Raw genomic sequence first — 25,772 nt, forward strand, 5'->3', positions numbered from 1 at the left:
CAGCTATAACAGTTCCACATAATGGACGCAAATACTCATGCAGAAAAATTAGAGGGAAAAGTTCTTGTTTTTCGAAATCACCACTAAATTGAGAATCACATAGATTTTGTTCAACTCAATTATGCCCCTTTCATTTTATAGTCTTAGCTGCACTTAATAACCAATAGATTTCACCCCATGCTCTATATTGTGCTGATAACGGAAAATTATTTGTGTCATTTTCCGTAAATTGGAGCTTTAAAATTTCTGTTAAATACGTTCATATTAAAATCAAAATAGCATAGATTTTTTTAGTGAAAAGGGTTCAAAAATATTTAGTTCAGTAGGTACAAATGCAGATTAATCGTTTACTTATGTTTACGAACGTAACTTCCGCCAACTGTTTGCGTTTTAAAAATCCGAATTGACGACAAATATCTAAAAAAATGTACATTATAGGAAATATGCAAATGTCCGGATATTTTTATTTCAACATCTGAGATGCTTTAAATACTTTACGTCTGAACAAAACAAACTAAAATGGCAACAAAAACAAATATTTTGCTTCAAATTAATTTGGATAAGTCGAATCATCAATTGAAACATCGGCGCCACATTTCTGGAATCAATGGTGTTTCAATTTTCTTCAAACAGCGGCCATTTCTCAATAATCGTTGACCTTTAATTGAATTGACATAACGCATCTCGCCACGAGCTGTTTCCTTCCATTCTACACAAAGAACTTTTCAAAACAATAACATTTGTTTCAATTGGTTTCATTATTTCAAGCCGCGTTTTTGTTCTATTGTTGTCAATTTTGCGTTATGGTTTTTTTCCACAATAAATGTCTTAAAATTCGCATCATTTTTTCTGTTTGATGTTTATTTGTATATGTTATACGTATGTTTGGTTTTGGCGTATGTTTAAGTTTGTTAAAATTATAAAGAGCTGAACTGTTTCCAGTATTTTTGGGGATAATTTTGTTATAATTGTTTTATTGAAGCGAAACCAATTTTTCCATCTGTTCATTTGCAACCATACAGTGTGGCTTTTGTAATGTATTGTAACAAGTATGGCATCATTAATGGCTCCTCAGATCCATATTTGTGACGCCATTGCAGTAGTTTGTCCATAATTGTTTTTATTTTTTTGTTGTTCACACATTTAGAGTTGCTTTTCTACTTCAAAAACGTGATGCGGTTTCTATTGTTTGAGAAACTGTTGGAAGATTGAGTTATAGTTTTATTGCTGGGACATAATTTTTGTATTTCTGAAAAAAGTGAAGTTCTTTCAATTACTCCAAATCGATTACAATCGGGAAATTTTGAATCTCATTATTCAATCTACATTGAAAAAAACAAATTCCAGAATATTTATTCAAAAATTATAAATGGACTATTTTACATTTGTTCACGAACTGAATTTGTTGATGAATGCGTAATAATGTTTCAAAATTTTATAGTTGAAAGTTCATTCGATACAGCTTCTGTGCTTTTACCGATCTCTTCGGTACCAAAATTTACCTATTTTGGCAATTTTCCTTAGTTTAGCGTCATACCGATAGTAACTTAAACATGGCGACACTACATAACTACTTCTTGTTACTTACTTTACTTCTGTTATCAATAGGCACATCTATTGCACTTACTAGCCAAGAAAAAAGAGAGCAGGAGAGAGAAAGAGAAAGAATACGAGAGGCTTATGGTAAGAACCCCCCCCCCCCCCCCCCCCCCCCACAAACAGACCTTCTCTGAACATTACAGACAGTTGCCAGAGGTGAACTCGCAAATTTTAGAGGCCAGTAAATTTACCCGGAGTAGTGAGCAAGATCTGTTATATAATCTTGGATCATAGAAGAGGGTGGTTTAAATCGGGTTTCACCCACTCTTTTCTTGGCGCCTTTGAGCAATTATTACCATATAAGGGGATTGACTCCTATGCACTACCGATCAAACATTGTATTAACGCAATCGAGAGGTAAGTATATTCCGATATCATGAAAAGGACAAGTTCGACTCTGGAAACGCTTCGTAATGTGAACTGCTGGATAGAAGAATTGTACCAACCCGGCATTCAGTGTTCCGCAACAAGGTGACGTTTGTTGTTGGTAGGCTAAGTGTGGTGTCTTGTAGGAATTGCCGAGACTGTTTGCATAAACTTTAGGTTTTCAAAACACTGGTCAAATCTCCATCCCGAAATCCTCACCATTTGATGTAAGTCTGATTTTAAATAAATCGATGATTAACTAAGAGGATTGGGGGTACTGGGAAATGATGAAATGATTTAGGAGTGGGTCAGCAGCAAGACAACTATTGAAAAATTCCTCCCTAAACAGTCCCGGTTTTAAATCAGTTTACACTTTCTTGTGGATCAGACAGACGTTAGTGATGTGTTCCGTTTTTTGAAAAATCGTCAAGATTGAACCCAAACTTGCCTATGTTTTTAGAATTCAATGTTTGATTGTTGCAGAATTAATGAAGGAACAACCAGAAACATTTTTAAAAGGGTGTAGTCAAAAAAGAGCCGGCGTTAAAAAGAGTCTAAATCAATAAACAGCATTTAATTATCCCTAAATTGTTAATTAGTTAATACGAAACATATTTGTTTTGGTAAATTGATGAGATGTACGGTTTTGACGGTTCCACATCAGGTCCAATGAGCCACTGAGGTATCCCCCTGGCTCACTATAATTACAGTAAAAGTAATCATTTCGTGGCTTCAATTTTTTTGCTAGCATATAAAACTAATTTCTGATATACTCGGTTAAAATTGTTTCAGAATTTTTGGGGCTCACTTCATGAGTTAGATTTCATTGGCTCAGTAGAAAAATCATTTATTATCATTAAAATTCAAATTTTGGTCTTTTTAACGGCGGCTTTTTTTGAAGTCACCTATAAAAAGATCAGGTTTAGATTTATTCCATTTCGGTTTTGTTCTACATCAGAATTTATATAGCTTTTGAATAACGAAAATTCTTTGGAGTAATGTAGAAAAACTGAGTCCTTTTTCACTGCCAGTTCTTTGGTCAGTTGCAGAACCTAAAAGGATTTTTTTAATTTGAAATATGTGAAAAAACGAAAGTAATTTGTATCATTCGAAGTGAAAAGGAGAAATAATGATGTATGTATACATTGTTTTTCATCTTTGAGCCGCCCTAGACACTTCTCTAGCCACTAAAACAGCGCAAGTTAATTACTAAACGTAAGCATATTTGTTGTCATTCTATCACTTCCCTATGATAACGTATGCGTTAAACGTAGCGTTTCAACCTACAGGAGCATGTTGAAGACACGTATAAGGAAATTCTGAAAACCATAATTGGCTAAACAGATATAATCAAATCTAAAAGACAAGAATGCTGAAAACAACAAATATTTATGAAAGATTTTATAAAATTTCTTTGAAAAGTCAGCAAAAAAAAGCCTCAACAATTTTTTTGTTTTTATTCCAAACTTGGCTCAAAAATTAACGGTGTAGTTACTAAAATGGATTTTTTCATAAGATATTCTTGGATTATTTTTCACGAGGATTTTTATGTTTTGTAAACAACATTAATTTGTCCTCCTTTCTAAAATTGAGTAGATTAGGAGCATTATTGTGTTAACCAAGCTACAAAGGAAACACAGCGCAATTGCTAAGTCATCAAAAGGTCCTTTAGGTCCGTGTCGTGTGATACCAGGAAATGTATTTTTGCTCTTGTATTGCCTAGCACCAACTTTTAAACCAACACTTTCGTTTAATAATGTAAAAAGTAAACTCTTAGACTTCGGTTATTTCGGTGACGTCTTAACAAATAGACGTACCAAAATGTAGAAATTTCAACTAATGTGATTGGTTGAGAAATTTAAAACACTGTACCTTTATGCGTTCAATTAGCCTAAATTGGACATAGCCTAATGCTAGATTATAATTTTTACCGCATCTGGCCATGCCTCGCGGGTCATGGCCATGCCTCAGCGGCCCGTGGGACTTGATATGAATCTATCACAACCGAACTTGAGACCAGTTTTCCCCCAAAAATTATAATTTTGCATTTTCGGCTTGTCGCAATTTCTGAAATATTTTACCTTAACGCGCATATCCTATTTTAAAACATGGAGAATTTGTTGAGCAATCAGCCAATCAGAAAACATTATTCCCATTTTCTCGATTGTGATTGGCCAGCAATAAAATTTCTATATTTTGGTACGTCTGCCATTTTCACTAGCGCCGGTTATTTCCACCCAACACTCAATGCTCAATTATTTCTTCACTTTTTATGAAACTTTCACTAAATAAGCAAAAGTCGTGCTACGAAAGACTTGTGCAGTATTGAATATACCTTCTTGAATAAAAGATACTAGTAAATATGAACATTTTCAACGACCGATAATCTTGTTTAGCTGGATTAGGTGACGTCATTTACGTTTGAGGAGGGCAATAACAAAAAAAATGTGATTCTATGACATTCAACTAGAAATAATCGTTTAACCTTTGTGCATAATTAACAACCTCCATTCGGACTACATGCGTTCTCTGGCATATAATCGCCACTGTTCTAGAAGTAGAGAAGTAGCCAACAAATAAGTGCCTGCTGAAAAATATCCATTTCAAAATGAATACTATCTATTCCATTTCAAAATAAATAAATTCCATTTCAATGAAAAGTATTCTTAATTACGACGTAACCCAAGCTGAGGTTCCAAAGAAAAATATTGTCTAGCACCTATTGGGTTGCAATTACTCTGAATCTACTTTTGCTTTATAGACATAAATCCTGACTATTCAGCTGTTCGTGCGCTTAATGTTGTCTCATCAGGTGTTTTCTAATGTTTTTGTTGTTTCTTCGACCAGAAGTTACATTCTTCAGTAATAGACAACTTTCTCTCATTGTGAGGCTGTTGTGGCTGTATGTCAATTAAATGTCAGGGACTGGCCTGGCGAAAAGTTATATGCAATCTAAGTGAAACAAATATATCAAAGATAACCACTCGAACATACTGAATTATTTTAGCTCGCTATTCAAAACGACAATGCAAGGGCATTTTTGGGTTTCAAATCTTGTCGGGGCGCGGGGTGAATTGTTATCTGAAGAACGCAACATAGAAACTATCAACTTTAGTTACAGCAGTGTTGCCTCTAAATGTGACATATTTTTTTCATCTTTAGAGTCGTGTCCAACCGGAAATGCCTTCGATTACGAAACGGGAACTTGTCTGATTTGCGATGACGTAATACAGGAAGGAGACGAGACGCGAAACCCGTACGTACAACAACAGCCTGATGACGACTTGTGTTACACAGAAACAAAATGCATTATGGACCGGAACACGGAGAACTTTTACTGCATGTGTGAATACCCGCTGGCGTTGCTAAGCAACAATAACGCAAGCTGCGGGTACTGTCGCGACGATTCAGACTGTATAGCTCCCGAAAGATGCGTTAAACTAGATTATACGGGGAATATTTGCGCGTTTACATGTAATACCGACTATGACTGTGAGTTCAACATGGGAATGTACAGGAATATGATTTGTAAGGAACCGTTTTTCACGACTTCAGCTCGTAATAAGGATGTTCCTAAGATTTGTGGGTGTGATACGGCCAATGACTTGATTCGCGGATTTGGTTGTGTCGAGAAACAGAACTTGACTACAGAACCTTTGACATGTTATGAATGTTCCGGTGCGGAGGATTGTGCCAGAGCGCCATTCACTCGCGGAGTGGAATGTAGCCAGAACGAAGCATGTTACATTCATGCTGTTATTAAGAATTGGACGCCTCGTAGGTAACTAAGTTTTTGCTCGTTTGGATGGTAAGAATTTATCCAACCACCCTGGATGAGTTCCGGAGACACCAAACAGTTAGGGGGAAAACAGACTAGTGTCGCCGACATTGGTTCTGGGGCAACCAAGATCACAGTCTCGGCAAAGTTTCTGTCGCGGCTTCCGTCAGGCACATATCCTTGTTCTTTATGGTCTGAAGTATGGAATATAACCCTAGATTTGTTTACTATAAAAGCAACACCACTGAAGCATACCGATCCATTTTTTTCTGTTATAATTCTAATGTTATAATGTTGTAATGAAAAACGGTCTAAATATGTCTTTCGAGTGAAATCTCAATGGCGCTTTCTATCTAAACGCTGCGCGCATGAAAGTGTTTTTGACGCATGAAAATATTTTTGAAAACATAAAAAAACAGCGGACCCTAAAAAACTAAAGAACACAATGTTTTTCTCTTTTAGAGAACAAACAAAACGCTCGATCGGTAAACAATTTAGGGCCCCGTTCAAAAAAGAAAAGAAAATCTAATCGGAAATCTAAAAATAGGTACCACCACAATCCTTTTATCATCATAGTCGGCACTAATTTGTCCAACAAGTTAGTTTTCAACTTTCTTAACAAAAAATTATTCAGTTTTAAGGGAGCGAATTAGTGCTCTCAACTATAATCTGCTATCAATTGTTGAAAAAACTATAAAAACTATAACCTGCCTCATCGAAAATCATACGTGCTTTTGAAAAGCTTCTATTGCACTTACGTCGACAGTTGAAAGCTATGTAAACTTGCGTTGACAAAAATTTATAGCCAAAAAGTTCCGTAAGCGTTACTTACTAAACAGCTTCGTACTTACTAAATCCTATGACATTGTAGGAATCGTTATTTTTGCATTTTTTAAAATTGTCATAGAAAACCACTTTCACCGAGGGCAGATTTGCCCTCGCTCAAGTTTAGCCATACGTTGCATAGTAATGTCTTTCAGGAAAGTTTATATACTTGCTCTAGCGACTTTTCTGCGCAAAATTGTTGTGGATAGGACCAAGAAACGAGGATTGAAATTAGTTTTAATTCCCTCACAACTTCAAATGTCAATCACCACTGTCCAGGATTAGAGATTTGTTTACTGTGCAAAACAACATTGACAAAAAGTTTTTCTCCATAGTTTACGGCTTTTGTATCTTGTTATCTTAGTTTCTTTGCTTGTAATTTGGATCACTATCTTTTCATTTTTTCTACTCAAAGATTTATTTTAGCCTAAATGTGGAAAAGTTTTGTTTGGCTAATAAATGGTTAAGATTTGTCTGACATGACAAATTTAGTCAGAAGCAAGTTAATTAGTTTATGCCAGCTGAAAAAATATAAATCCAAGCTTTTCAAATAAATTACAAACCACTTAATTAATTATCAAAGAATCAAACTAAAAATGATGCATTCTCCAGACAATTTTTTACTCCAAGGTCATAGTCAATGAAAAAGATTGGACAAAAAATTGTTATGATGTTTTCTATAATGTTGAACTGAAGAAGATTTTGATTAGTGAAAATATTTTCCTTTTATTTTTTGCATAAAAGGCTGTGAGACTAGCTAGGAGCATTGCTTGTTAATAATGTTAAATAAACAACTTCGGAGCTTTTGTCTTCCGTTCCTTTAGTCAATTTTAGTATTTGGCCTGTTGTGAAAAGTTTTAGTTGTTATAAATTTTTAGTGGGTTTTTATTGCAGTTTGTCCGTTAATTATTGAAATCCGATCCAAGAAAAATTTTTAGCTTTACATTGAATTTTACTCTCAATAGTTTTTCTGGGGAAGTGAAAATTGACAAATTATTCATACAGAAAAATACATTGGCATTAAAACTTCAAATTTTATGATTTCACAAAACTCACCTTCAAGTGGATCTTCAGATTTGGTATTATAATACAACACTGCGATTATTTCTCTCTTGGGGGTTTTCTTTTCAATCGATCAAAATAATGTGTGTGAACTAATTTTACGGTGTTTGATTTGGCCTTACATAAATCGATTGATCAAAGCAAATTTTTTCCTATTAATTTTTTGTATATTTGTTTTTCCGGATTGAATATTGACGTTTGGACGCTGTCTGACAGTTATGTAACGCTAGCTTGCGTATTAAACCCTGTGCCACTCGGTACAAGTGCACCTATTACCCCTCTCTCCCACACCCCATCCCCTTCCCTTCCCTCTCTATCCTACATCAATTTATCGCCATAACAAGATTACTAATACTCCTCTTCTGCCCCTTAGTGTTCAGAATTGCTTCTTTTTAAAAGTGAAAACAATTTTTGTTTTTAAGCAACAAAACTTTTTGACCAAACTGAAACTAGAATGTTTTTCGTTTGTGCCCCGTTCATTTTTTTTGAGTTCATATTATTTGCAGTCCCCCGAGAAACAAATGGGAATGTGACTTTTGTCCGACATTTTGTGTAAGCAGCTACCTGGGGTTAGCACCCAGAACATTTCAGTACTGAACCAGTTCAAATCCAGGAACTGTATATAGACAATCTTACACTTGCACATATTCTGTTCATGTGAATATTTACACTGATCAGTCTTTTTCTCAGAATAAAATTGTGCTTCTGTTTTTATACTGATTTTTATATGTCCATAACTGTGATCATGCAATTATCAGTCTAGTTCAGCCCTGATTGTCAGCCTAAAATATATGGATAGTTGTTGTGTTTCTTTTTGTACATAATGACCAACTTTTTTATTTAAATATACTGTTTCATTACTGATTATACAAGTCAATATAGAAGTAGGCAGGTTCAGTACCGAAATGCTCTGGCTGGTCAACCTGTGTATCTGTTATCAGATATATTAACAAATATGACCACATAATTGTGATGGCCATCGAGAAGATATTAAACTCCAAGGTGACGCCGAGTTGAAGATTACATCGAAAGGGCGACAAGAACCACAATGTTTTAAATCCACTCGTGTTGCGATGAAAACAGTTGCATAACTTACGTCAGAGTGTATTTTATTAGACTATCTTTTTCCGCCACTCTTTTCTGGCCACTCTTCTCTTTATATAGCAGCAGTGGCGAGAAAAAGTGGCAGAAAAAGGTGTTCTAATCCCAAAGCACTATTCCAGATTTTCGTAGTAGTCATTGGGCGCTTGCAAGTTTTTTCATCGATTATATGTGCAACTGTTGTTATATGTGCAACAACGCAGCAAGAGTTGATTGAATGAAATTTAACAAGACAATTTTATGAATTTGCGCTACTAGATGTGTTCCTTTTATTTCGAAAGCACAAATTATATGTACAAATATATAGCTGTAAAACTATCATAACTGAATTGTTTTCGTTTCCAACGGCAGAAAAAAGAAACAAGCCTAATTTTTCATTGTTTAGTTATGACGAATACGACTATATCTACTTCAACGCTGATGACCATTACGAAATTTCCAGAGGTTGCACCCCTGTAACCGCATCCAGCGAACAAACCCGAACGTCAATCGTGAACAGCAACAAAACCCTGTGGCAAAATTGCAGACTCGTGAACGAAAACCCAGAGGGCGATGAGTCGGAGGCGTACATTGAGTGTTTTTCTACCTGTATTTACAGGTATTGCAACTGGGAGGGCATAGACCCTATTGTGTATTTTGAAGGTGGCGAGGATGACGAGGCAATTTTTGCTATCATTTTCGGTAAGTTGCTGGTTTTAGTCAATTTGACATTTTCATCATTTTTCTTTTACCCTAATTGGAAGTACGGCTCTAAATCGCAAGGAAAATGGGGGGGGGGGGGTAAACAATGAAGACTGTTACTGAAAATTAAATTTGCTGAATACTTCTAACAATTTCGCTGAAAAATGCTGAATCTATGCAAGAAACTCCGCTGAGAAAGGCCTTTTTTCCGGTCAAATTGTGCATAATTATCCGCTTAACTGACGTCACTTTTTGAAAACATAAAACAAATGCATTGAATGTCCAGCAAAATGATTGAATAATTATATAGAAACTGTCCGCAGAAAATATTTTATCTGGAGCAGCTTTTTTGTACAATTTCGGCACATTTCATCAAAATTATTTCAAAATGTCACCACTAAAAATTTTCGTGTCTTCACTTCCCAGCGGTCATTAGCCTTTTTTTTAAAATATTTTTGACAAAAACCTAAAGGACATTTGTGTTTATTTATATTGTGGTGCGATCAAAACTGGTCATTTATATTAATGAGAGTACTTTACCAAAATTGAAATGGTTTTTGAAGCAATAGGTAGAGAACTAAAATAGCCCGACTCTTTATTCCGTTATTTTTGATGGTTTCACTCAGCTCTTGATTAAGAAGAAGTTTAGAATGTCAAAAAAAATAAAACTGGTGTGCACTTATTTATAACTCTTTGGTTTCAGGAACTTTATTCGGATTAGCAGTGTTTGCTTTTCTCCTGTGGTCTTTGTTCGAACACGACAAAGCTGTAGAGAAGAGCAGGGAAAAATTAGTGGAATCTCAGGCAGATTATGGGGCTACCAAAGAGACTCCTCCACCACCTCCTCCGGAACCTGAGCCAGAGCCGGAGCCAACGCCTCCCCCACCAGAACCCGTACCGGTGAGGGGCCACAACCACCTTGTTACTCATTTTTTTGTTCCGACCCTTATTAGTGGCGGCAAAGACGCAGAAGTAGATCTGGACTTATGAAAAATCAAGTATAATAAAGGAGGCGTGATACTTACTATCAATACACATTCCAAGATCCTATTTAAAGTAGAGATGAAGTTTTTAGAGCCAATTAAGATCGATGAAAATGCTATATCCCAAATCCTATCTTATTATATGTTTTGTTATGTTATATTTTCCCTTCAGTCAATCTTCGCAGATTGCTATACTTGACGTCTAAAGCAATGAGTCGTGGTTGAGAGATAACTGTATAATCCCCAGCTGCATGATAGAATTCGTTTGATTGGCATTTCAGCCGCTAATGTATGCTAAAAAATAGCGAATTTTGAGCGAGAAAGCGCAGAAAAGTAAAATATACATCAGACGTACGTTTGTAATCGTCCAGTACTGATTTAAATCTTGAGTTTGGTTCGAGACGGATATGATCTATTTTATTCTGGTTTTTCAAAAATTTGGAGCACTTCTTATTGCTTTATTTTAGACATTTGAAAACATTTGAACCATAGATACATAGAGAACAACAATTTTCTTAAAATCCGCAAAACCCTCGTCACAAAACCATAGCCTCTTTATCAGCCAAATTCTTTGGTCAGTATTCTTCAAGTAGCTGAAAACTCAACGGTAAGTGACCATTTTCTCTTTTTGGGGGTATCCAAAATCAAACTCGCAGACCAACAAGAATGGAGGTTAGAGAACTGGTATAGGAGATATACTCAAAACTTATCTCCAAAGGCTAAAATTTTTTCAAAGTAAGTTTTAAATTTTGAATTGAATCACTGCCCAAAGCTTTCGCAACTTGTAAAAACAATTATCAATTTAATGCTCATTAAAATCTAAAACGTAAAACAAAAAAAATAATTAAACTATTAGTTTTCTATTTTTTTTTTCAAAAAAGTTTATAAATGTTTTTTTAATTTTTTTTTACTTTTTTTACATTTTGAAATAATTATGGCTTTTACTAATAAGATTGGATAAATAAGTGAGCTTAAATACTCACATATCCGATTTTGATTGCCACTATTTTGATATTAGAAAATCTGGAAAAAGTTTATTATGTGCTCAAGTATTCAATTTATTGTTCCGACCCCTCTTGAGGGAGGGAGGAACTATATACTCAAATGGGTTTTCTTATTCAGACAATTTTGGCCGATCGATATCATAAACGTAGAGAGTTGTGAGTAGTATCATTAGAAAGCCCGTTCAGCGTAGAGTATAGAAATTAAAAGTTTTTTTTCCAATATTTGATTTTTATAGGGAGGTATCAAGGTTTAAATTTTTGTGAATATTAGTCGTATTTCAGCTGTTTTTATATATTTCACCCAGTTTTCGTCAATTTTGACCAAATCTTCGTCAGTTTTGCTAAAATAATTTAAAATTGTTAACTGTAGCGTTGTTAATTTTATCACTAAAATGAGGGTTCCTGAATTGTTCGATTCGAGTTTTTTTGGCTAGACTTTATGCAAAATTTCTCAAAGTTTAGACTTTTTTCGTCGAAAAAATGGCTTTATCAGAACACTTCCTGTTATTTTTCTGGAAGCAGACACCTTAAAACTGCAGCTATATACTCTTAAGCTCAAAAAAGAGCTTTTTGTATTCCGGTGGCTTTAAGGGTCTTCTGGAGATGTAATTTTGCTAAATTTTTGCAAATTTAAACTCGATAATTATACAAAAATGCAAAATATTTTTTGACAAACTGAAAAATTTTGTGTAAAATTGATCTATTTCGCAACCCTTTTGACAATTGGGTCTTTTGTCAAAAAAACACGCGCAGCAATATCTGAACTGATCTTGATCTCACCATGGAGCCTAATAATAATTTTTTTAAGATTCTTATGGGGCGCGACCTTTTTTCAAAGATTTTCCGTTATGTAAAAGTTTTTATGTAAGTTAAGGACACGAATTTCAAATCAGGGCTCAATTAATGACAGATACTATTTACAAAAAACGAGACCCAACGAGATTATGTTATGGCTTCAGGGTTAAGCTCATGGTTCTTATGGCTCTGACTAATTGTTTTCGTAAAAGTTTTATGGATTTCTTGCATTTTGCTTTCATTTCTTATGTTTTTGTAGCCCAACAACTTAGTGTCCCCAAACAAAGATCCAGTTAGCTTTAAGCAGGAATAAAAGAACCAAGAAGAACCTAGACAATTTTCAGTTGTTATCTTATGTCTCTGAATCTAATGACTTTGAGCTAAATTGTTTTCAGAAAATATCGATTAATTTTTGAAGTTTGCCACTGTTTTATCCTTTTTCTCTCCATTTTGGACACAGTCTCTGTAAAAACAGTCGGAAACCAACTTCCTGTGAATTATAAATTCATGTCCGTAACGGTTTTATATTCAATTAATGATTTCCTTTGGTCGCACGCGTTTTCAATTTTTCTATTACTTTTGATCATAATTGCATATTTTATGATTTCATTTTGTTTCTCTGTCTCATTATTACATTATTGAAAAGTCCAATGAAAGAAAGGCCTTGTAGGAAAAAAGCAGAACGTTGGAGAAAAAGTATCTGGATATGATAATTGTTTTTGATGAATAGTTTATGCTTTTTGGGCTGAGACACATTTATCTCGCAAAATTTTGTGGGTTTTTTTATGTTGCCTGTGTTTGTGTTCCTTTTCGTTGTTGTGAGCCGTATACCCGATAACGATAGATTGCTTCCTCAAGGGGTATAGCTCAATCCAGTTAAAGATGTGTTTTTAGCTATTTGTTTTAGCTATCTGCTTTTATCTTCGTCACCATGTAACTCAATCTCACTCATTAAAAAAATAAATTTCTTTTGTTAATTCAAACATTTTTTTCGCGCATGGTTATTTTTTGTGATTGATTGATTCGACCATTTAGTTTCATAAGATTTTTTCGATATTTTTCTACTGCTCATTTTTTGGGTTTGTTTTGTTGTCATGTCTAAATAGTCCTTTTATAAGGAACACAAGTTATTATTAAGATGAAGGGAAAATGACAATTTAGAGTTCTTGCAGGTAACATCTTATATTTATAGTGATTTGAAGAGTGTCACATCGTAAATTGGTTTGAAGTTTTGGCCGTTTATGTATTTGTTTTTTTTGTGGGCTGGTGACTTAGTCTCATTATTAACAGTCCCAATTGGCCTCCTGAGGTGTCGAAATTAGATCAATAGCTTTTTGTTGTAGTCTTAAGTCTGTTATTTGGCGTTATCAGCTTTGTCTTTTTTAAAAAGTTTTTCGGTCGATTTGTAATTCAGTCTCTGTAAATACTGGTCACCAACCGTTTCTAGTGAGCTATAATTTAATCTTTATACCGTTTATAGCTTCAAACATTTGTTTCTCCGCTTTGTTACTACTGTTACTGCGAGATTTCAAAAAACGTTAGATTCTTTTATATTTGTTTATTTCAAAGGACTTTTGTTTTCATTTTAATTTATAACAATAGATATAAATGGACTTTTTAGGGGCTTCAGTTGACATCTTATTACATTAGAACTGTGAAATTAATTGTTTTTTGTTTTCAAAAATGAAGAAGTATATTTGAACTTCACACCTATTTGTGCTTTTTTGCCGACCTGTTAACCAGTCGCATTGAAGACACGTCCCAAATAATTCTAATGAAGTAAAGGATAAATTGTTTTGTTTTGGTTTTTATCTAATGCGAGTTTGATTTTGTCGAGTTTGATTTTATCTGATGTGAGTCTGATTTGTTTTTATCGTCTATCTAGCGTGGCATTATCGTATTTCATTGGTTGTTTATTGAACGCTGTGTATTTTTCTGAAAGTTTTCTATCTCTTCATCATTTGGTAGCCAATTTGGTCAAGAATATGGATGAGCGGGGTCGGAACATTATGTGCGTATGCACATTACCGAGCCTCCTGGTTTCCATATTAAAAGTAAACAGGGAAATAGCTTTTTACGTAACATGTACGAGTTTGTCGCATGAGAATTGCAACAGAACTAAGTGTTGCTGGGATTTCCAAATTTTTGTATAATCATAGAATTTTGAATATTTGAATTCAATCTACAATATATTTGTCTGTAAGCTAGCAATGTTTTCGTTCTCTCATCCTTTAAGCTATAAGCTCAAAAATGTTTTTAAGATATCTGTTGCTTGAATTTTTTTAGTTATTCGAACCGAACCAAATTTTTTTTTTGTGTTGTAGAGCCGTGATTGGTGAGTTAATTGCAAAATTATTAATTCCAATTCCTAATCCACAATTGGCATTGCTATTGATTTTTCCGCAATTACTCAGCAATCAGTAAAATTTTATACTATTTTTTGTTAAAAATGATGGAAGTTATCTCAACCGTTGACAAAGTTGATAGAATAGATGACAGTGACCGTCGTGTACAGAAGTGGACTCAGTATTTTTCTTCCGCATTTACTTAAAAACAGGAATCGCGCACACCGATGGTGTTCGATTTAAATTGCAGAAAAAAAAGATCCCTCACTGACACTCTTCGCCATGCAAGCATAAAACTCAAACCTTTAGATACGGTTTGTAAAAAATGATGATATCTTCCTGTAAAATCATCTCAGAAACAAATGATTTTGTGCAGTATCAGAATTTTTCTCGAGTTTTTTTTAACGGAAACAAAGTTAATAATTAAAAGTTTTTTTTTCGTGACGCTTGCGTCTGATTTTTTTATTGCCGGCGCATTTGTTGAAACTTCATTAAAATGATGCATATTAACAGTACTTGAATCAAAAGGTAAAGAAAAACTTAGAAAACTGATTCCCACTTATTTAACAATTTGGAAACAATATGACCTCCCCATTTGAGCTGAACATGCTAATTGTGTTGACTACCAGTTTAATTCAGCTTTCAACATAAACTTTTCCTGGATGTACAATAATTGAATGAAAACATCAGAGCTTGGAGTTTTTGTCCCAAACGTTGATTTTATTGAAACTTGTGAAAACAAAAAGTTTGGAAACCTTTCTATCACCAACAATCCGCGCTTAGTTAACAGTTTTTGTTTTGTAAAAATTTTCTACAATAGCTAACAGAATTTTTATTGTTGCTATCTGGATTTTTTCAAGATTCTCTGACTGCAGGAATCTTATGTTTTCTTTTCTAGTAATCATTTGACATATTTTTTCTTCTGATTCAGATCTAAGTCAGAATTGCAAATTTTAATTCTGAGTTTTCTCTCAGAACGCTAACAAAATCTACTCTGAACTCGTCCTGAAACTTCAATATTACTGGCAATTGACATTAAAATTGAATTTTCAGGACGACTTCAGAGTACATTTTCTTAGCGTTCAGCGAGAGAACTCAGAAATAAATTTTGCTGAAACTAAATAGCTAAAAAGCTTAAAATTTATACAATTGCTCAATCTCTTGGAGATTTTTTTTAAAAATGTCTGGGAAACATTTTTTTTTCATATATTTAGGATATGAAAAACCAAAAAGAGTGCCACACATTATGAACTTTTTTAATTTTAAAATTCCAAAAAAATTCCTATTGCAATTTTATTTTAATTATAATTTGCGAGATCTTGATAAAATTATTTATGTAGGATCAAGATATGCCTTACTAACTTTCAAATAAAATATTTATGAAATCAGTATATCCGTCATGATATCTTCCGCTTGACATTTTGACGCAGACATTTTCGTTGAGTTTTGTCTACGTTCAAAATTTCCATTGATCTTGAAATTGCGCGTTGTGATTCTCTAATTGCTTATCCTCTCAGCTCTCCCTAAAAACTTTTGTGTTGACAAATTTTTTAATAAGAACTTTTATGTTGAAAATTTGCCCAATGAGAAAGTTAATATTCTTCGTTTTTTCTGTTTTAATTTTAGTTTAGTTATGACAAAATTCAGAACTGATTCATAAACAATTTTGACTTAATTTTTTTGTTCGAGAAAATCCAAGGAAAAGATTGTGGGTTATCCTCTGATTACGAGATTCAGAAGCTTTACATAATCTATTTAAAATCTGGAATCATGCTGATACCTAATTAATGATAGGCAGGCGTATCTACAGAAAGATCTCACTGCCTGAGAAACAAGATCTTATATGTTAATATATGAGTATTTGTTAGCAAATTTTATTGATGAAGATTGGTGCTAATCAAGCAAGATCATGTGCTTTCTACCTATATTTCGAATATATGATTACAAAATATGAAATGACTAAAAATTTCTATCAAGACATAAGTTACATGTTTCTTAAAACCGAAGCAAGGATAATGGACTTGAACTTCTAATCATTGCAATTGTGTAATCAATAGAACAGCAGAATTACACAGTTAATCTTTTCATAACACAAACTTTTGACGAGATTTACTATCAAACATCTTATTTTTCTGACAGTTTCGAATTTTTCAACAACTCGGGCTATTTATTGGTAAATTTTTTTGATAACAACCATGTCTTTTTATCTGCCCTTTTCTCAGTTTATGTCTTTGTTTATTACCAGGAAAAAATACATTTTAACCTTGATCAACAGTAAAAACAATGCATCAATTTTCACACTCATTTTCCCATGCTAACAGGCTGCAATGCTTCAATTTGAGGCCAAAACAGGTAAAGTTTGTACTATTGCACAAACGTCATTAAGTACTCGCTAAGGAACGAACGTTTAAGTTGTTTTAACAACGCCATATTTGATTCGTATCTGAATATAAGTGTCTGTAGGTTGCTAAATTTTTATCGATACTTTAAGTATTTACAGCTATACCTTTTTCTTCTCTTCTTGTTTTTAAATAGTTTTTATGAGAGATCTGTATCTTACCATATATATAAATACATACATATACATATATATATATATATATATATATATATATATATATATATTTATACCTATATATATTTGTAAATATATATATATATATATATATATATATATATATAAACTAAGATAAAATAAAGGATGTCAAGTTAGTGCTCAAAAAAATGTTAATGTAGTTGTCTCGAAAAGACTTTCAGTATATTTATGTATATATATATATATATATATATATATATATATATATATATATATGTGTGTGTGTGTGTGTGTGTGTGTGTGTGTGTGTGTATATATATATATATATATATAAACTAAGATAAAATAAAGGATGTCAAGTTAGTGCTCAAAAAAATGTTAATGTAGTTGTCTCGAAAAGACTTTCAGTATATTTATATATATATATATATATATATATATATATATATATATATATATATATATATATATATGTATATATATATATATATATATATATATATATATATATATATATATATATATATATATGTATAGATGTATATATATGTGTGTATGTGTTTGTGTGAAAATATAAACAATAACGAGAAAATAAAAAAAAATGTAACGGTGAAAGTATTTAATCGGACGGAACTTTTTATTGTTTTAAAGCTGGAATTTTGTGAAAGTTCTTTGCCGTTGAGCACCCTTAGTTTCCATTCTTTGAACTTATCGCGAAGGCAAGTTGGGACAGTCCAAAACATTTGGGACTCATTCACAGTTTTTTATGGTGCAAAAATTACAATCCATATTCAATGGAAATATGCAGTTGTTAGATTAAATAGCAATTAATAACTAGTGATCCTTTTAGAGACAGAATTTATTTTCAGTTTTCCTATTGAAAAATTTATATTTATCTGCAATTTTGCAAGAATCTAGCAATCAATCTTTATTTTCTAAAATGTAAACCCGTGAAAGCATCCGACCAGCACTTAAACATTCAAATATACTTTTTAGCGCATTAGAAATTTTTTCATAATTTGGCCAGGTTTCTATTGTAGCAATATTATTCTTGCATGATTTGAATTTATGTTCGTTAGCAGGGAATATAAGTGTGTTTTTTTTCCCGATGTTCTTGGAAAACATCGATCCAGACCTTTGTGATAATTTTTTTCTGTCTCCAGACCTTAAAATTGTGAAAATCTTTTTTTGTCTTCCGCAGAACTGCTGGGAAAATCTACTACTGGACACCTTAAAGATTTGACCTATTCTATTGGTATCTGGGCTAAAAAATGGATTCTAAAACCTCTCTGGTGGGTTTGGAAGCCGAATTATAATGTCCTCCCGTGCCAAGGAATTTCCCCGAAAATAGCATTGGCAACAAACTGGATCAACAAAAGGTGAAACCGGTAAATCAACGCTTCCCAGACATTCGCGCATTGTCTTATTGGATGAGATAGAACGTTGCAATGAAGGCTGATTTTATGTAAGAATTCCGATTACTAAGGTGTAAGAGAAATCACCGCAAATCTTCAAAATTTCACCTATTTTGAGATAAAAGTAGCCATGATTTTTTTCTAACGCATACTAGGTGATATGCATTTTAAAAAACTCATAGCTACTTTTATATCAAAATAGCGCTCATTTATATGCAAAGTAAATGCAGTGAAACGTTAGAGAAAGGTGGTGCCATAGAAGTTTGAGACCTAGACAGGTTGACCGGGTTCAAATCCGATTGAAGAAAATTTTTGCAAAAACTGATGCGAATGTTGTGGGAAAAAATTATACACTGAAGATACCAATTTTTACGAAATTCACTGCAAAATGACGGCTTTCGCAGCGATAAAAATCTAAGGTATGTGGCTAAAATTTTTTTACCGCTCAATTCATAAATTAATTTCCCTTGAATCCTCCTTGACGACGTTTATGAAGAGAGCCACTGAATCCCAAAGTAATCATGAAATATTGAACTATAATCAAATTTTTCTTTTATTTGCGGTTCTTCAGTCACAACAGATTGTTTACTATGTATATAAGTCTTAGAGAATTCTATTAATTTCGGTATAATTTGGGGCCAAAAAGTGATTTATTCGATCAAACAACAGTCTGCCTAGACGACAAAATGGATCGAGTAAAATTTGGACACTAATTTGGTTTATCTGGAACAAGCACTAATCTGTCCACAATGAATTCGTGTCGAATATAGCCATTTGTACCTTTTCTAGCAGTTGAAGTGTCATCTTGGGAATTCTTTGTTTGTTCAAAGACTTGGTTGACCAAAACTAATTCCTGGAAGAAATGGAAACTTAATTAAAAGTATTTTTCGTCAGCAAGAGCTTTTGATTTGCAGCTTTTTTCAGACAATTATTCTTCTTAATAAAATTTGACGCCGTGCACACAAACGTTGAAGCTGAATTGGTTCAAGTCCAGCTACAGTAATTTTCAAGTAATTGAATTTACACGGCTGATATTTTTCTTGATTTGACTTGAAAAGAGCCTCAACTCAAAGAAAATTTTTATTTCACATGTGACAAATATTTGTCCTTTTCTTGAGTTTAACGCATTATTGGCCAACGAAAATTTGTAAGTCTTGAAGATGGGTTACCTGACAAAACATTCGAGACAAAAAATGGTTTTGAACTTTTTTGACTGCGAAGTTGAAAACTTTTTGTTTTTAATTTTGCCTTTTTCAGTTTTTTCTATTTGATTTGTTCACTAACAAGGCTAGAAGTTGCAGAGTCGAATCCCATCGGAAAATATTCCTATCTCTCTTTCTCTCTCTGTTGGTTAGGGTTTCTTTCCCTCTCTTTCTCGTTCGCGTTTTATCTCTCTGTCTCTCTCTCTCTCTCTCTCCCTCACTATCTCTCTCTCTCTCTCTCTCTCTCTCTCTCTCTCTCTCTCTCTCTTTGTTGATGCCGCACTTCACCTGCTGTTATACATGCTCTCTTTAGGAATGACTTAACAGGCACTTTTTAGGAAATCATTGTTAATTGCAAATGGTATCAAGTCTATTATACCCGTTTGCAATTTTTCGCTGGGCCGAGTTTTCGTCTGAGCCGTTTGACTTTTGTCTTCAGAAACGGGATAAAGAGGTAGCGCCCAGTTTGCAAAAGTTCTTTTAGAGCCGTCAAGCCCACTAGTCTTCAAATATGCGATTAACAGAAACTGTGTTGGAGACTTATGCTTATTGTGTGAAGGGCGGTTCTTAGAAGTTGACCCGCACATCCCCTCCCCTCCCCCTCATCAACCACCCTCACTTCAACCCACCAATTGCTACATTGTTCAGGCCCTAAGCATCGTTCAGTCCGTAAGGGCCCCGTGAAGCTGAAGACCACCCCCAAACGTCCACCCCACTGTTGGCCCCAGCCCACCCCCCATCAATCCCCCCGCTGCGCTTACTTCACGACCCTTTCTAGTCAGTCTCTCCTCTTTCGTTTTTTTAGAGTTATCCTCCGATGTCTCCTTGCTGCCATCTTAATGAACGATTTGCAATTGCGGGACTATGTTGCTAGCAAACGCAAAATCGTCTCTGTTGATATTGCTTCTTTTTGTCAAGAAATAACCATTTTAATAAGCTACGAGAAAATTGAGTGCGTTTTTATTTTCTTTTAAAATAAAAGATAGCTCATAAAATAGAAATAGTAAAATTAGAAGTTAGTTTGTTTGCATTTTTCTACGAAAACGAATACAAATCTTCATATTTAGAAATTGTTACATCGTCACTGGTTGCAAAAAGCAGAACTGTTGATTAGTGTTTCAAACAAGAAGACTGATGCACTCACTCCCAAACGTGACGTGATTTCAGAAAGCGAAATTAAATATTAATTAAAAAGAATTCAACGGAGCCAATAAGTCCCGATTTAAGTCATGAATGAGTTATGCTTATTGTCTTATAGTATTCATCAAACTTAACAAATGATTGATCAAAAAATGATTTGAACTTGGCTTATATATATGTATATATATATATATATATATATATATATATATATATATATTTGTAATATATATTTACATATATATATATATATATATATATATATATATATATAAACCAAGATAAAAATAAATGATGTCAAGTTATTGCGTGATCCAGAATTCCCACTGTCTCGTTTTCCAGCAAAATTGTAATCTATGAATCTTTTTTAGAGACAAGTACATTATCATCTTGCTTGCGTGGCCTCTGTTTAATTTGCATTAGAATTTAAATTCTTATTTTGCTTTCATAGGTTTCTTATAAGTAAAGGAAAGAACTGTTGCACACACTCCCAAACGTGACGTGATTTCAGAAAGCAAAATTAGATATTAATTAAAAAGAATTCAACGGAGTCAAAAAAAATTCCGATTTAAGTCATGATTGAGTTATGGTTATTGTCTTATGGTATTCATCAAATTGATCAAATGATTGATCGAAAAAAAAAAGATTATGCCAAAGTAACTGAAAATGGAGAACTCATTTTTTAGCAGAATTCATTGTTTCCGCGATTTGTAAAAGGAGAAACACAATAAAACCTTACAAAAACTTTAGTAACTTTTTTGTTCATTGGAAAGGAAAGAAATGTAAAGCAATTGACAAAAAAGAAATTTTAAATCAAAATTAAATTGAATTTATTAGTATTAATGTTGAAAAAGCAAGAAAATGGTAACACTATCTCCAAAGTAAATGAAAACAGTAAAAATAAGGCGTGATTCAAAAAAAATCAAAGAACTGTTCAACTATAAATCAACTTTCGCTTAATAAGAAAAAGAAATACTTTAATACTGTTTCATCGAGCTGCTTTCGAAATACTGTTTCAACATGGTGCCGTCCAAAACTGCTATCAATGAGACTAAGAGGCAAGTCAATAAAAAACAAAAATTAATTGCCAATCACCAAAAAATCAATTTTTTTAAATTCAAAGAGAAGAAACAAAAAATAAAAACGCAATCACTAAAATAAAGTATCCACATTGAGCTTGGAACACTTTTTTGCTATTGATAAGTTTCTAGAATTTGAGAAAAACTAAAATGTTTCTCGAAATCTAATAATTTTTTGCTAATAGCAAGATGACGTCCATAAAAATTTTTTTTTTGCATCCCGAGAATCCCAGATTTACTTTTCAACAGTTGATTTAGCTTAGAAGGAAGTCGAAAAAGACAAATGTAATAACAAATTTCAAATCTTCCATATTTTTGCGAATTCAATTAGCATCAATGACATATCTACACATAGTTATCAAATGACATGTCTATTGTTTCTTATTTGCCTATGAATGCTTCAACTATTGTAAATTTCGCAGCAATTTAAAAGTTTAATTAAAACGCATGGTGGCAAAGTCGACAAATCATTTTTTGCCCGCAGACCAAATCAGATAACAGTATTTTTGCACTATTAAAAAAATGTTAGGAGTAAAAAGCAAAATACTGACTGCACAATTTCTCTGGCAATTGAAAAATCTATTTTCAACTCCAACTGTATTTAAACTGCGATGAGACCAAGAATAGACTGGTTATGAATCCGACGATAATAAAACACGGAAATGTTGCAAATGATAACATAATTAGACAAACAATGAATTTTTTTTTCGGAAATAGTAAAATGTGAACAAATTCAATGTGAAAAATAAAACGTTTACAAAAACTTTAAACCACGATTGTTCGCCTACAAAGACGTTATTTCAAACCAAAAATGTTTTAAACTCATACTTTGCACTAGACGGGCTTTCTAGTGACATTCACAACTCTCTACGATACATCTACTGCCCAAATTAACTGCCTGAGCATATAGTCGTCTCCCCCCCCCTCCCCACAAAGTGCGAGCGAGTTCTGAACAATAAAGAATGTTGATTACAATATGGCGAAGAAAATTATTCCTCGTAACAAAAAGTAAATTTTTGCAGCTGTGAGTTTCTGTCCCGGTTCGAAGTTTTTGGGTAAATTTTTGTAAGAAATGCACTGAATGTGGTAAATTTTTGTAAGAAATGTGGTGATTGCGATGAATGCGGTGGAAATAAATATTTCTTACAAAAATTCAACGAAAAATTCACCGCTTTTCTCACAAAAATTTGCGCTTTCGTTTTCTTACGTTTACTCAATCTGATTTAACTTCACAAGAAATATCAGTGAAGTACGTGAGAGTTGTCACAGTGGAATAAGCGGATGAAGGTTTTCACGATGTCAGAGGTTCAAACATGTGTAGTGAAGATTCTTCTTTGCAAAATATTGAGAACGCGGTGAAAATAATTAATTCACTGCGATTAACCGCATTCAACGCAAAAATATGTAAGAAATACGGGGTGGCGTGATAGCCGAGAAGTAGGGTGTGTGGTTTGATGATTGAGAGTTCAATCACCTGCCTCCATGAGGCTGTCTGTGTGAGGATGAGCTCTTACTTAACCATAGCTTCAGGTTGACCACAGCCTGACCAGTGCCGGCTGTAATAATGGTACCACATGAAAGTTTCAGACGCGAAAAAAAGGCTATAGTCATATGAAAAGATCAGTCTGAATTGTGGGGAATAATAAGAAAAAAGGCAGCTGAGAGCATGCTACTGTAGGCCTACTGCTGTTTCCCTGCTATTGATAAGTTTCTAAAATTTGAGAAAAACTAAAATGTTTCTCAAAATCTAATAATTTTTTAGCTAATAGCAAGATGACGTCCATAAAAAAATTTTTTTTTCATCCCGAGAATCCCAAATTTACTTTTCAACAGTTGATTTAGCTTAGAAGGAAGTCGAAAAAGACAAATGTAATAACAAATTTCAAATCTTCCATATTTTTGCGAATTCAATTAGCATCAATGACATATCTACACATAGTTATCAAATGACATGTCTATTGTTTCCTATTTGCCTATGAATGCTTCAACTATTGTAAATTTCGCAGCAATTTAAAAGTTTAATTAAAACGCATGGTGGCAAAGTCGACAAATCATTTTTTGCCCGCAGACCAAATCAGATAACAGTATTTTTGCACTATTAAAAAAATGTTAGGAGTAAAAAGCAAAATACTGACTGCACAATTTCTCTGGCAATTGAAAAATCTATTTTCAACTCCAACTGTATTTAAACTGCGATGAGACCAAGAATAGACTGGTTATGAATCCGACGATAATAAAACACGGAAATGTTGCAAATGATAACATAATTAGACAAACAATGAATTTTTTTTTCGGAAATAGTAAAATGTGAACAGATTCAATGTGAAAAATAAAACGTTTACAAAAACTTTAAACCTCGATTGTTCGCCTACAAAGACGTTATTTCAAACCAAAAATGTTTTAAACTCATACTTTGCACTAGACGGGCTTTCTAGTGACATTCACAACTCTCTACGATACATCTATTGCCCAAATTAACTGCCTGAGCATATAGTCGTCTCCCCCCCACAAAGTGCGAGCGAGTTCGGAACAATAAAGAATGTTGATTACAATATGGCGAAGAAAATTATTCCTCGTAACAAAAAGTAAATTTCTGCAGCTGTGAGTTTCTGTCCCGGTTCGAGGTTTTTGGGTAAATTTTTGTAAGAAATGCACTGAGTGTGGTAAATTTTTGTAAGAAATGTGGGGATTGCGATGAATGCGGTGGAAATAAATATTTCTTACAAAAACTCAACGAAAAATTCACCGCTTTTCTCACAAAAATTTGCGCTTTCGTTTTCTTACGTTTACTCAATCTGATTTAACGTCACAAGAAATATCAGTGAAGTACGTGAGAGTTGTCACAGTGGAATAAGCAGATGAAGGTTTTCACGATGTCAGAGGTTCAAACATGTGTAATGAAGATTCTTCTTTGCAAAATATTGAGAACGCGGTGAAAATAATTAATTCACTGCGATTAACCGCATTCAACGCAAAAATATGTAAGAAATACGGGGTGGCGTGATAGCCGAGAAGTAGGGTGTGTGGTTTGATGATTGAGAGTTCAATCACCTGCCTCCATGAGGCTGTCTGTGTGAGGATGAGCTCTTACTTAACCATAGCTTCAGGTTGACCATAGCCTGACCAGTGCTGGCTGTAATGATGGTACCACATGAAAGTTTCAGACGCGAAAAAAGTGGCTATAGTTATATGAAATGATCAGTCTGAATTGTGGGGAATAATAAGAAAAAGGGCAGCTGAGAGCATGCTACTGTAGGCCTACTGCTGTTTCCCTGCGATTACGCAGAAACCACATTAAAAAAAAAATTTCACCGAATCTCTTACAAAAACTCACCGCCAAACCTCGACCCGGGGTGTATTAGTGTTTTCTTATGATCAAACTTCTAATTCTTACAAATCTTAACCAACCTAGCCTTCTATTTTCTTCAGTTTTAATGAAGAATCTTTAATAACGCAATATCAAGAAGAAGTTTGCCTATTCTAGGAACCATTACCGGAGCCGCAACCGAAGCCTCAACTAGAACCAGAGCCCAAACCGGAACCCAAACCGGAACCGAAGCCGGAACCGAAGCCTGAACCATCAGCACCACCGCCCAAAAAGCCTACAGTTATCACGGAAAAGGAAGACATAACTTTGAAGGCGACTTCTCGTATCAACACTGGAATAAAGAAGAGACCTCCGAGTGAAATCAAATTGGGCACAAAGACAACAACTAGAGTGGTTGAACCCGATCCATGAGGGGTGATTAGATTGGTGCTAAGACAGTAGATAAGAAACCAACAAAGTAAATTTTGGGACATTTTGAGACATGCTGTCATAGAAGTATTGATCCTCACACGATCTTGCAAAAATACTTGCCG

The 25,772-nt window shown here is 33.8% G+C and overlaps 1 protein-coding gene across 1 annotated transcript; it reads left to right on the top strand.

The window, feature by feature from the left end:
- Positions 1–808: 808 nt before the first annotated feature.
- Positions 809–25,772, top strand: LOC142346076 (uncharacterized). The gene is made up of 5 exons (XM_075398575.1): positions 809–1,683; positions 5,128–5,746; positions 9,117–9,412; positions 10,116–10,312; positions 25,396–25,772. The coding sequence occupies exons 1-5, from the start codon at positions 1,554–1,556 to the stop codon at positions 25,648–25,650; spliced, it is 1,497 nt and encodes a 498-aa protein (XP_075254690.1). The 5' UTR covers positions 809–1,553; the 3' UTR covers positions 25,651–25,772.

This window comes from Convolutriloba macropyga, chromosome 9 (genome assembly GCF_964194025.1).
Source record: "Convolutriloba macropyga chromosome 9, txConMacr16.3, whole genome shotgun sequence".
Classification (NCBI taxonomy): Eukaryota; Metazoa; Xenacoelomorpha; order Acoela; family Convolutidae; genus Convolutriloba; species Convolutriloba macropyga.